This window comes from Cydia fagiglandana, chromosome 12, assembly GCF_963556715.1.
Source record: "Cydia fagiglandana chromosome 12, ilCydFagi1.1, whole genome shotgun sequence".
Classification (NCBI taxonomy): Eukaryota; Metazoa; Arthropoda; class Insecta; order Lepidoptera; family Tortricidae; genus Cydia; species Cydia fagiglandana.
Window position 1 is genome coordinate 11,715,074 of NC_085943.1, and position 12,073 is coordinate 11,727,146.

Sequence of the window (12,073 nt, forward strand, 5' to 3'; positions counted from 1 at the left end):
GCTACAATACGGAGAACATTTCCGAGCACATTGGAAAAATTGATTTTTTTAATGCATTTGCGATAATTTTACGCGAGTGTACAAGATTTAATTCGTCACAAATTTAATTTGTCAATTCGACAACCTACCGAAACTAACTTTGTAAAAATGGCAACTCGCGGGCACGGGCGGGGTACGGGGTAAGGGGTATGTATGTTGTCGTTTCGTTTAGTTTTTTTGTCTTCAAATACGAATGTCAACGGTAGAGAATGGACGCGCGCCTATATTACTTAGTGCTACGATTCGATCACCAAGTAAAGTGCTTTTATTATGAAAAGTGCAAAATGGACATAAATAGTTTTCTTGACAGTGCCGGGCTGACACATTTGTCGCAGCGTATGGTGGGTAAGTGTTTATTTATTCTTATGAATGTTATAAATATGAAAGTGAGTTTTTATGTTTATTTGTTACTCTTTTATTCACGCATTAACTTTTCAACGGATTATCAAGACCATTTTCGTTTTTCTGCTAAAACATACTGCGTTCGATCGGGTCGGATCGGGTCTTTGGGGTGATGGAGTGTTATTTTGTGTACTCATGTCTGTATACATGGCCACAAATAAAAATATCCCCAGCAGAGGTGCGACACAAAGTGTGAAAACACGAGGCGTGTTAAAATAAAACTTGATGTGTAGCTGTGTGTAGATATGACGGCCGTCAGTCCAGGCGGCGTAGCACGGTGGCGTTTTTATCCCTTGTCACCATACCTGTCACGTTCTAACAAGTATGTAAGTGCGAAAGGGACGCGCATAGTGATAGTCGATAAAAATGGAACCGTGCTGCGCCCGCAGAGCACATTATTTTGGCTACCTCTATGAGCAGGACCACCGTGCTATTGTTTTGTACAAAGATGTGGATCTGAACTTGGAGTATAATATACCAAGACTCCAAGGTGATGGGTTCCAAAGTTTTCAAACTCATTGCGTCGCACTTTTGACCATAATTTGTCGATCCAACAAAACTATTGTCATATCGACAAAGGTACATATTTACTAACTAAACCTTGTTTCTGTAGCAATGTATAACATATTGTATTGTCGTTTCGGTGACGACCGGTCTGGACTAATGGGTAGTGACACTGCCTGTGAAGCCTATGGTCCTGGGTTCGAATCCCGGTAAGGGCATTTATTTGTGTGATGAACACAGATATTTGTTCCCGAGTCATGGGTGTTTTCTATGTATATAAGTATTATACGGCGAGATCGTCATCCGTCGGTGTTTGACATCACTACGATGACCGACAATGTCACATCACTAGAGGTGGTCGTCCATCTTAGATTGGTTTTACGCGAGAGCGTCCTCGCATATTATTTTCAGATCTATACTCTCATATTGTGATTCCCTAATAAATCTTGTTAATAAGTGGTGCTCTGGTGTTTTTACTCTTACAGCTTCAGAAGTGCGATAGTGATTCCTCGCCTACTATGATATGATTTGTCGGAAAAGTCATTCCTTGTTTCATTGTTGTGAACGTTATCGTTATATAAAATAATTACTCTGATTGTAATGAGTAAACGCATCAACACCACTCATCAGTTAGGGATTAAAATATACAATGTCTTACCGTCTAAGACCTACAAGGATAAACTTACAAAACTAACCTAACTAAACGAACCTACTAAACTACTGCCGCCTATCTTTTCCTTGTGTTGTGTTTGTGTTTACTTTCAGATACCCATTGCAGTTATGTTGCAGTGTATGTGTTTACGTTGCATCATGACTGTCTAAAAAAAAACACATATGGACAGTGTAATACAGCTCCAAGATGATGATGAATGATGATGATGGAGATTACAATATTCACAGCAGAAGGTTACAAGACATAGACTGACAGTATGGTGTAATGTATAATAAAATAAATCCTTGGGATTACAAAGTAAGAATTAAAGTTGACTCAGGTAAGCAGTCGTTGATCCAACACCTAAGAATGCTCCGGGGCCAAAGTGGTAAATATTCACTGCCTCTCTTATATGTTGTGTTATTTTTGTGATTCATGTGCTTTCAGATACATAACATAATGTGATTATATACACCTGACACATTAACACAATGCTATAATCATTTTCTAAGATTTGTATCCCGGTGTGAGAAGTAAATTCAAGTAAAAGTCATACAAAACAATTTTGGTAATATAAATTTAGCCTTGATTGATACTATGTGTATGGTGATGTTATGCTTTCACAATTAACAATAAGCGCCACTTAATACTTTCCCTTTACAGTCAAATTAAAATAGATTCCAAGTTTTCAAAAACACAAACCGATAAGGAAAGTGAATTGTTGTTTCACATATGTGTGTGTGTGTGTGCTTATTGCAACTGAAATAATGCTTTGTTAGTATGTTTTTGAGTTGTGTAATTTCCAGAAATTTGACAGCAATGATTCTTGAAGTGAATTACCATACCATTGAAGGCACTAGAGCGGTTATCAGCTCAGACCTCTATAATGAACCCGGACATGGATAATATTTCAAAGTTAGTTGGTTATGGATGCCAGTTATATTATGTTCAAGTAATTCATTATATGCAGAAAATGTTGATAAGTGACTAATCTCTGATGCCATGGAAAATGAGGTATTTATTTGGAATAAAAATGATTGTTCATGTTTTACATGCATACTAATGGTTAGTATGTGTTACATGGACTGTGGGTTGGTAAAATGCGCTTTGTGAATAAGCAAAAGGAATTATTGGCATCTATTTTATAGCTGGTTAGTATTGTCTGTGACAGGTTTATTCGCTCCATGTTTCCGGAGCCTCCTCGGGCTGAATATTTAAAAAGATGTTCCATATCTCATATAACCTCATACATCCTTACAATTCATATTAAGTTGGAATTGCAAATATTTTTCACAAAATGTCATGTTATAAAATTAACCAAAGACATATATTTAAACAGACTTACCAAACTAATGAAAATTTTATTGGCATGATATTGTCAAGTGTTTGAGTTATTGACAATGAAATCATTTGTGTTCTAACAGTATTTTTCAGATGCATTTCCTTATAACAAAACTTGATTGCTGGTGAAGTTTTGACCATAATTGTTTTGTTCATATGGGGATGTTGGTTTAAGTTGGAATTGCAAATATTTTTCACAAAATGTCATGTTATAAAATTAACCAAAGACATATATTTAAACAGACTTACCAAACTAATGAAAATTTTATTGGCATGATATTGTCAAGTGTTTGAGTTATTGACAATGAAATCATTTGTGTTCTAACAGTATTTTTCAGATGCATTTCCTTATAACAAAACTTGATTGCTGGTGAAGTTTTGACCATAAGGTGTAATCATATACTTGCACTGATGAATTATGATTACAGGAGATTCCAATGTTTAAATCTTGTCAAAAAAAAATGGACATATTGTATTAGATATTAATTGCGCTGATTGGTAAAGCAGGTTGCTGCTAATGGTAAGCAAGGTGAATTCTTTCAGGAGTCAATATAGACTTTGACGGTCTACATGATGTACATGTCTTTTACATACAATTGCTACTGGACTCTAAACGTACCGGTCAGTTAAATGTTAAATGGATGAATATTAAACGAAGGTAAATAGCTTGGTTAAAGCTTTCTAAGTAACTATTTTAACCCGTTCACTGCTGCTGAACATTGACCGAAGGATATCATGTCATCATGAGTTACTGTTTGAAGTTATTAATGGTTTTCGTCTGAACTTGTAGTGTGTTATGGTACTGTTTGCATTATAAAACAGTACACTTATTGCTTCTGGGTTTCATAAATCAGAAGTAAAAAATAAAAATAAAAATAAACAATAATAATTATAATGTTTCTTGTTTTGCAAACTGCATAAACTGTGGTTTATTATGTTATGAACTCATTTACCTTTAAATGTGTGCTTGCATGGCATTTAACAAAATTATTTAGTTTTGTGCAGGTATAAGATGATGTGATGAGTTACCTACACATAAAATGCACATATACAGCTGAAGAAAATCAACCATGTGTCTTGGGATTGAAAGCTTTATGGTTTAAGCATATGTGCCATTGATTCAGCTGATTGATCATTATCAATATACACTTTCATGATGGTTGAAAATACAAATTTGTGAAACCTCGGTAAGGCGAACCTGGGTAACAGAGGAACCTCGATAACATGAACTTCTGTTCAGGCTCTACTGTAGTTCAACCGTGGTATAGTAAGAGTGTTGCCTTTATTTAGGGGCACGGAAGAGGCACGCCAAGTTGCACATGATCATTTACATTGGTTGCATAGTAGCAACTGCTTATTATCTTATATTTTCCATATTAACGCCAAATGCTGCTATTTCAGGTACCGTTTTCAGATTAAGAACTGACGACAAGTATATTCTCAGATTAAGAACTGAGATATAATTTTATTAGACACTCGGATTGAGAACTGAGTTATTATTTTATTTATATTACTTACTCTCGGATTAGGAACCGAGTTGTGACTTTGTTTTATTTCAGATTTAGAACTGGGTTACTGTTGTCATATTAATGTATTTTGTTAGCGGGTTTGCCGACTAATGAAGGCAAATGCTGTTATTTGAGGTACCGTTTACAGATTAAGAACTGAGATATAATTTTATTAGACACTCGGATTGAGAACTGAGTTATTATTTTATTTATATTACTTACTCTCGGATTAGGAACCGAGTTGTGACTTTGTTTTATTTCAGATTTAGAACTGGGTTACTGTTGTCATATTAATGTATTTTGTTAGCGGGTTTGCCGACTAATGAAGGCAAATGCTGTTATTTGAGGTACCGTTTACAGATTAAGAACTGACTATATTTTCAGACTAAGACTGAGTTATACTTTTATTAAAAACTCGGATTGAGAACTGAGTTTTGATTTTATTTATATTACTTACTCTCGGATTAGGAACCGAGTTGTGATTTTGTTTTATTCCAGATTTAGAACTGGGTTACTGTTATCATACTAATGTGTTTTGTTAACGGGTTTGCCGACTAAACCTAGAAAATAAACACATTGTGCTTGATTAAATATTGTAGTAACCATGGTAATGCTTGCGGTATGTTATTTATGCCACCCCACTGTTAGCCATTTTACTCTAAAGGCTGGTTCATAATTCTACCGGTTGCTTCAATGTCTGCTATAGAGCTTTAATTATTGTGTGCTCTTTAAGAAGTGCTATTACTTTTGTCTTGGCAAGGGATGCTATCCTCAAGAGGCTAGTTCCTGGCGCCGGTAATCGCAACAAAGGCTTAAAGGAGCGGTCTGTTGCTTGTCACTATCCTTAAGAGGCTAGTTTGTTCCTGGTATCTGCAGTGCAGGCCTAAAGGGGCGGACCGCTGTATGTGATATAATACTATCCTTAAGAGGCTAGTTTGTCCCTGGTATCTGCAGTGCAGGCCTCAAGGGGCGGACCGCTGTATGTGATATAATACTATCCTTAACACGTTCGCGGACGCTCAGTCACACCGTTTGGACACCTAAATTTTGTATGGAGATTTTGGGATTGTTATAGCATTCCTGTCACTGCAAATATATATTTTAGGTTTGTATATGACGCGTAATGCTATGCAAGGCGAATGCTATGCAATCCGCGTCAATATGAAGTATATTTTTTATACGCTATATGACAACAAATGTTCTACAATTCGGATGCATAAGCATGCTTGTCACATGACGTAGTCAAGATGTGATCTTATGTGACATCGCATGTTATAGCATTCATTCATCGTGGTCGATGAACTTGATGGCTGAGAATTCTGACTGCCTAGAGTCAAGATCTTTGCTCTAAAGACTCATTGCTGGCGTCTTCAAACATTTTTCTACTTCTGTTTTGTTCCCTCATTGCTTATCATTGTCATATTGTGTCCATCTCATACATGCCCCATCCCAAGCACGTTCGCCATTCATTCGACCTAAAATTATGTGATACTACACATCCTGCGTTGGAGACCGCATCATATGTCTGAAGAATCTAAAGGCCCACTCATGGCATATTGCAGAGAGCCGAAAGGGCAATGTTGAGCTCTCTAAAATAGAGTGGTTTGTTTTTCTAGCTGTTCAAGGTATACGCAGCATTTTACGCCAACACCACTTCTCAAAAGCGTCAATCTCGTCCGCATTACACTTTTAGAGTTCCCTGTAAGGCACCGCCGCGTTAAGTTCTGGACGTAAAGCGTCCACCACTTTTCCTGTCAGGCGATGATTCACCCAACTTTATATTATTTTTCGAATGCATCTGCACCAAACATAAGGCGTGAAATATACAAGAATTATGCCACAATACTTGTCAGAAAGGTTCTTACCTTGTAAGAGGTGATGATCGAGTGCCAGCAGGCTTATAATTCACAATTATACCATCAAAACTATGACTAGTAACATAATTACTTGAATGCTAGGTATACACATTCATGCCTCACTTTTTCACATTCACCGTTATCAAAATTTGATTGTAGCACAATAAACCACTAGTAAATATGTTCGTTTATTAAAACACATTGAAAAACTTAAAGAAATTGTAAGAAAAACATTAATTACGATTTTATAAAAATCCGTCAAAATCGCTATCGCGCACGAAAATCACCCAAATTTCATGTGTCTACTCCCAGACGCACCTGCCGGGCTACTAAGGGAGCTCCCATACAAAGACGAATGCTATAACAGGTGCGTCACAGAAAGGGGGGCCCAATTGGAGACGTCACAGGATAATTTTTAACTTCGATAAAACTATGTAATATGGCAGTATGCAAACTTTGATTCTGGTGACTGGTAGAGGAAAAGTTGGTGAATAATATTATACTGTGGTAAAGCGGATTGATAAGCATTTCAACGCAGAAATTTAAAACGAATAACGGATGCTATAGCATACGCGTCACCAGGAGTAGTGCAAAAACGGATGCTATGCAATCCGCGTCCGCGAACGTGTTAAGAGGCTAGTTTGTTCCGGGTATCTGCAGTGCAGGTCTTAAGGGGCGGACCACTGTATGTGATATAATACTATCCTTAAGAGGCTAGTTTTTTCCTGGTATCTGCAGTGCAGGCCTAAAGGGGCGGACCACTGTATGTGATATAATACTATCCTTAAGAGGCTAGTTTGTTCCTGGTATCTGCAGTGCAGGCCTTAAGGGGCGGACCGCTGTATGTGATATAATACTATCCTTAAGAGGCTAGTTTTTTCCTGGTATCTGCAGTGCAGGCCCTAAGGGGCGGACCACTGTATGTGATATAATACTACCCTTAAGGGGTTAGTTTGTTCCTGGTATCTGCAGTGCAGGCCTAAAGGGGCGGACCACTGTATGTGATATAATACTATCCTTAAGAGGCTAGTTTGTTCCTGGTATCTGCAGTGCAGGCCTTAAGGGGCGGACCGCTGTATGTGATATAATACTATCCTTAAGAGGCGGTCCATTGTATGTGATATGAGATTATCCTTAAGAGGACCATTATTTCTACTACCGATAACTGTTTTATCTATATCGTACTATTTGTTGTTGACCTTGAGAGGTTGGCTTGAGACTTTGTTTACAAAAGGATATTTAAATGACCTTAAGACTGATGATCTCAAGGTTACCTTGAAAGGGTTGCTTGCACTAATACCTTCTAGAGATCGCTGGCGCAGTTCCGGATCCAGTAGACGTTGAGGTAGTGCCAGTTCAAGATGCCCAGTAGAACGAGTGCGTGCAATGGGCTCCGTGACAGCCTTATCGTGAAGGGCTGACTTCTACGGTCGTTGCCTCTACAATGGCAGTGATATTCTAGCCTGCATGTGGTATTTTAACACGGTAATGTTTTCTTTTTGTCCAATAATCAAATCTGTGGTTATATGCCATTAGTCACGATGCTAGAAAGCGGTGACATGAAGTACCTACTTGATTACGTCGCCATTAAGGGTGATTATGTAATTTATTAACAATGTTGCTAAAGAGTGCTCATGAGTTCTGTCCAATCATAACTGCATCTTTCTCATGTATTTACAGAAGTAGACCTTTTGACTGTGATGGTTATTACGGTATAATTTTATGGCTATCAAGCCGGACCTGTGAACAAAGGGTCTAACTGTGCCATTTGCGCATTAATATATCGTCGAAACCTTATCATGATTATTTTGAACAACATTGTGGTATGCTAATGTCAAAGCCTGTCGATGGCGCTAGGGTGAATTATAACGCCTTGTTATATTAAGGAACTGAGGCTTTTCACATGTATGTTATAGAGTTTCGTGAATAAGAGTTTGTACTGTTTACATGTGCTGTATTGGAGGGCACCTATGCACAAGCATGAGACGTGTCCCACGTTAGCCTCCCACCAGTTGAGGAGCCAACTCAACGGAGGAGCCAACTACCGCCACCTGGTGAAGGCCCAGCTTGCTGCGACTGCGTTGGCTGCGGTAGTCTTCAGTGGCGGCCTTGATAACGGTGACCTGACGGGACGTAGGTCGGGTCAGAAGATGGCCGAGCTATACGGCGAGATCGTCATCCGTCGGTGTTTGACATCACTACGATGACCGACAATGTCACATCACTAGAGGTGGTCGTCCATCTTAGATTGGTTTTACGCGAGAGCGTCCTCGCATATTATTTTCAGATCTATACTCTCATATTGTGATTCCCTAATAAATCTTGTTAATAAGTGGTGCTCTGGTGTTTTTACTCTTACAGTATGTATTTATCTATATAAGTATGTACATAATTATATCATCACCTAGCACCCATAATAGTACAAGCTTTGCTTTGGGGCTAGGTTGATCTGTGTAAGATGTCCCCTAATATTTATTTATTTATATCGAAAAAGTTACAGAATGTTGTTTCTGTAGCGATTTAACTGAACTTTATCTTGCTTTCAGAGGAGGGAGTGACACTTGATTTTTTGCTGCAAGCAAATGATGAGGAGTTGTCTGAACTGACAACAAAAGTTGCAGACAAAATAAGACTGAGATCTTCATTAGAGAAAATTAGACATAAAGTTGGTAATTTTTTTTTAGTAGTTAAATAGTAGTATTATTATTGAAGATTTTCCGTAGCAGCTATAGTTTTGTAGTTCAGTTGTTAGTCTGGTTGAGTAGTAGCAAAGAGAATAGAGTGTATAGAGATTCCGTCGTGGTAAATTATGTAGTCACAGTACATTTACTGCCATCTTTCAACAGAAGATTAAAACTGTTAGATCGCCATCTACTCGAGAGTAGGCTGAAGGTTATGGCGCTATCGCTTGAATAGATAGGAGGCTGCCGCCATGCGCCTATGGAAGGTGCCGAGGCATCTTCGAGCTCCCCGTAAGGTTAGGGTTCCCAGGCGTGTGGCTCTGATGCGCCCGAGGCTGGGGTGCTGCCGCGGTGGCGCGAAGCCAAGCGGTGGGCCCTGAGCTCCCGCGTAGGCCGCCCCACGTGCCGTGCTCCATCGCCGCGGACCTCGCCTCGCCGCGATCCCAAGGTGACACTTCGACAGGCGCCTCTTCATAGCAGAGGAGGACATTTTAAGTAAGTATCTTTATAATATTTAAAACTTTCGCAATAGACGTGAGATATATGTATCTTTAGTTAAGCGGCCCATATTAGGATATCAGCATAAGACCATATCATATTTGGCATATCACGATTACACGCCTATTATCACACGTTTCACGACAACAGCTACCTTGGTTGGCAGGTAGGTACATAAATAATCCTGACACCTTGACGTATTTATGTAACTATATAATGTGGTGACTGCGTTCAGTCTCGCTACCTTAATGACAGCTCCGTAGACACGGTCGCCACTCACAATCGGTTCTACGAGTTATGTAAAAAATATAAAAGATTTAAAATTTGAAATAACAAGTTTTGTATTAATGGATTTTCTTTAAAATGAGCTTGTTAACTGCATTTTACGTGTAAGTTTCTGGACTTTTATAATGCCACCTGCTAGGGTCTGTGCGGAAGGAGAAGAGTCGTGAAATGTATGGGCTCCCCTACATTTTACGACTCTTCTCTTTCCGCACAGACTCTATTTACTTGTTATTGTGACAAAAAAGTCTTAATTTAATTTAATTTGTTATTGTTTTTGGTTTTGGGTTTTTTTGTTTCGTATAACTTGCGATGCTCACTGATTTATTTTTATTTTAATAAGTATATATTCTCATGAAGTGAAATGTACAATTTCTTTTGAGAAAATAAATAAAATTTAAGTATAATACAGAATTCTTAAAATTGTTTCTTTTTTTCAGAACGCCCCTTTTATGAATGACCCCGGACTGTTCTCTCCAAGGTCCAGCGCATGCAGCAGCCCAGTGCCAGTAGCTTTGCCTGAAAGGCAAAGTATATTAATTCTAGGACCAAATGGAACTCTTGAGGTATGTATTTTGAATCTTAATCCTTAAAAAAAGAATTCTGGGTGGGTAACGGAAATTTGGTGGGTAAAGATTTTAAATCATTTGAACAGCTTGGCAGATATTTCTGCCGGTGACTGTACCTACCTACTTAACATTTTTTTTTTCAGGGTACTCCATTAGAGATCAGACCAAGTGTACAGCCCACTATACAACAGATCACACCTGTGCAACCACCTACGATACCGGCCACACCTGTGCAGCCTCCACAGCCTCCACAGGCGTTGCAAGATTATAATAGGGAAGGATACTTCGAATCAAAGGTAAAAACTGTTTTCATTAGTCTTAAGAGGATATTCCGCGTTAAAATGGAAAATCTGCCTTTTATTTTTATTAAAACACTTTTCAGTCTTGAAATCACCAAAAACGCAACGTTGCCAGCTAAGTTCGAGTCCAAGTGTCCCCTAAGCGATATTTTGGTAATTTTTGTGATTATGGAATTTTTAATTTTCACAATAGGACTGTGAACTATAAATATAAACTAAATTTTCCATATTGAATGTTCATACACACACACACACACACACACACACACACACACACACACACACACACACATAATCACGCCTATATTCCCGGATGGGGTAGAGTGGTAGACAGAGCGTTAGAGGTCACATCATGCCACTTTTGACAAAGTTTTGAGGCTTATGATATCATCAAAATCGGCACGCGGTGACAGGTTATCAGTCTATCGCCCACGGTCCAATCCATGTCCCTTTACTGATTTTTACAGTAGGTATGCAGTAGTTAAAGCAGCTGGAACATTCTATGTTTATCTTTGTCTCCCAGCCCAGCATGAAAGTTAAGCTATTGGTCATAATATATGTATAGGTAATGTATTATAAATGGTTGCATTTGATTGTTTTGCAGTTGGTGAGGAACAAGCAAATTCAACCGCGTTGCTGGGAATTGTTGCTTTGCTCCGGCAAATGCACACTATCGCAGTACCGAAAAAAAAAGTGTGGAGGCTGTCAAGGCACGAGGCAAGCACTGGTTTCCTGGCGCGCGTTGCAGCAGCGTCAGAGATTGCCACATATTGCCCTCAACAAGAGGCATTCAACCTCTCAAAAGGCATAGAATCAACCATACATACTTGCGGTCGGACCTTCATGGGCTAATATACACACGTTTGAAATTGTTACCACTGCTGGAGGGCTAAGATATCAAGTATCCACCATTTGTGAGACTATAAAGGTGACGTATAATTTATACTGGGCATTGGACTTAGCGTACCCTAAGGTAGCTGCACCTTGTTGGATGTTTATCCAACGGGCCATATTTAAGATGAAATCTAAGTTTGACTCTGAAGGAGTTCCATTAAGAGAACTACTTTCGCTATTAAATTCGCTTGATCAAACTTTTGAACGCCTTTTGATAAGTGTCTCGCGCCATTAAACTAATTTACTAATAAACCTTATTTGATAATACCTAGCTTGATACAGTTGCGTTGACATTAACACGGCGTTCTTGACGTCCAAGGGGATAAAGCAGCTACACTTTCTTTGCACGAATATTGTAGAAAAAAGGAAAATGACTACTTGTGCGGTAGGTATGCAACACTTCCTTTGGCAGTTTTATTCGGTTGAGGAAGCACATGGCTTTTTATCATAAATAAGTTACAACTTTGATGATCATTACTTTGCATACCGTGATCAAGATGCTCCTTCCGAAGATGAGCCCGTATACAGTGGAACCTGGATAATTGCAA

General features: G+C 38.7%; 1 protein-coding gene across 1 annotated transcript; it reads left to right on the top strand.

Annotated features, from left to right (window-relative positions):
* Positions 1-271: 271 nt before the first annotated feature.
* On the top strand, positions 272-11,442 carry LOC134669287 (uncharacterized). The gene is made up of 5 exons (XM_063526791.1): positions 272-384; positions 8,849-8,967; positions 10,204-10,329; positions 10,476-10,628; positions 11,236-11,442. The coding sequence occupies exons 1-5, from the start codon at positions 324-326 to the stop codon at positions 11,440-11,442; spliced, it is 666 nt and encodes a 221-aa protein (XP_063382861.1). The 5' UTR covers positions 272-323.
* Positions 11,443-12,073: the final 631 nt, after the last annotated feature.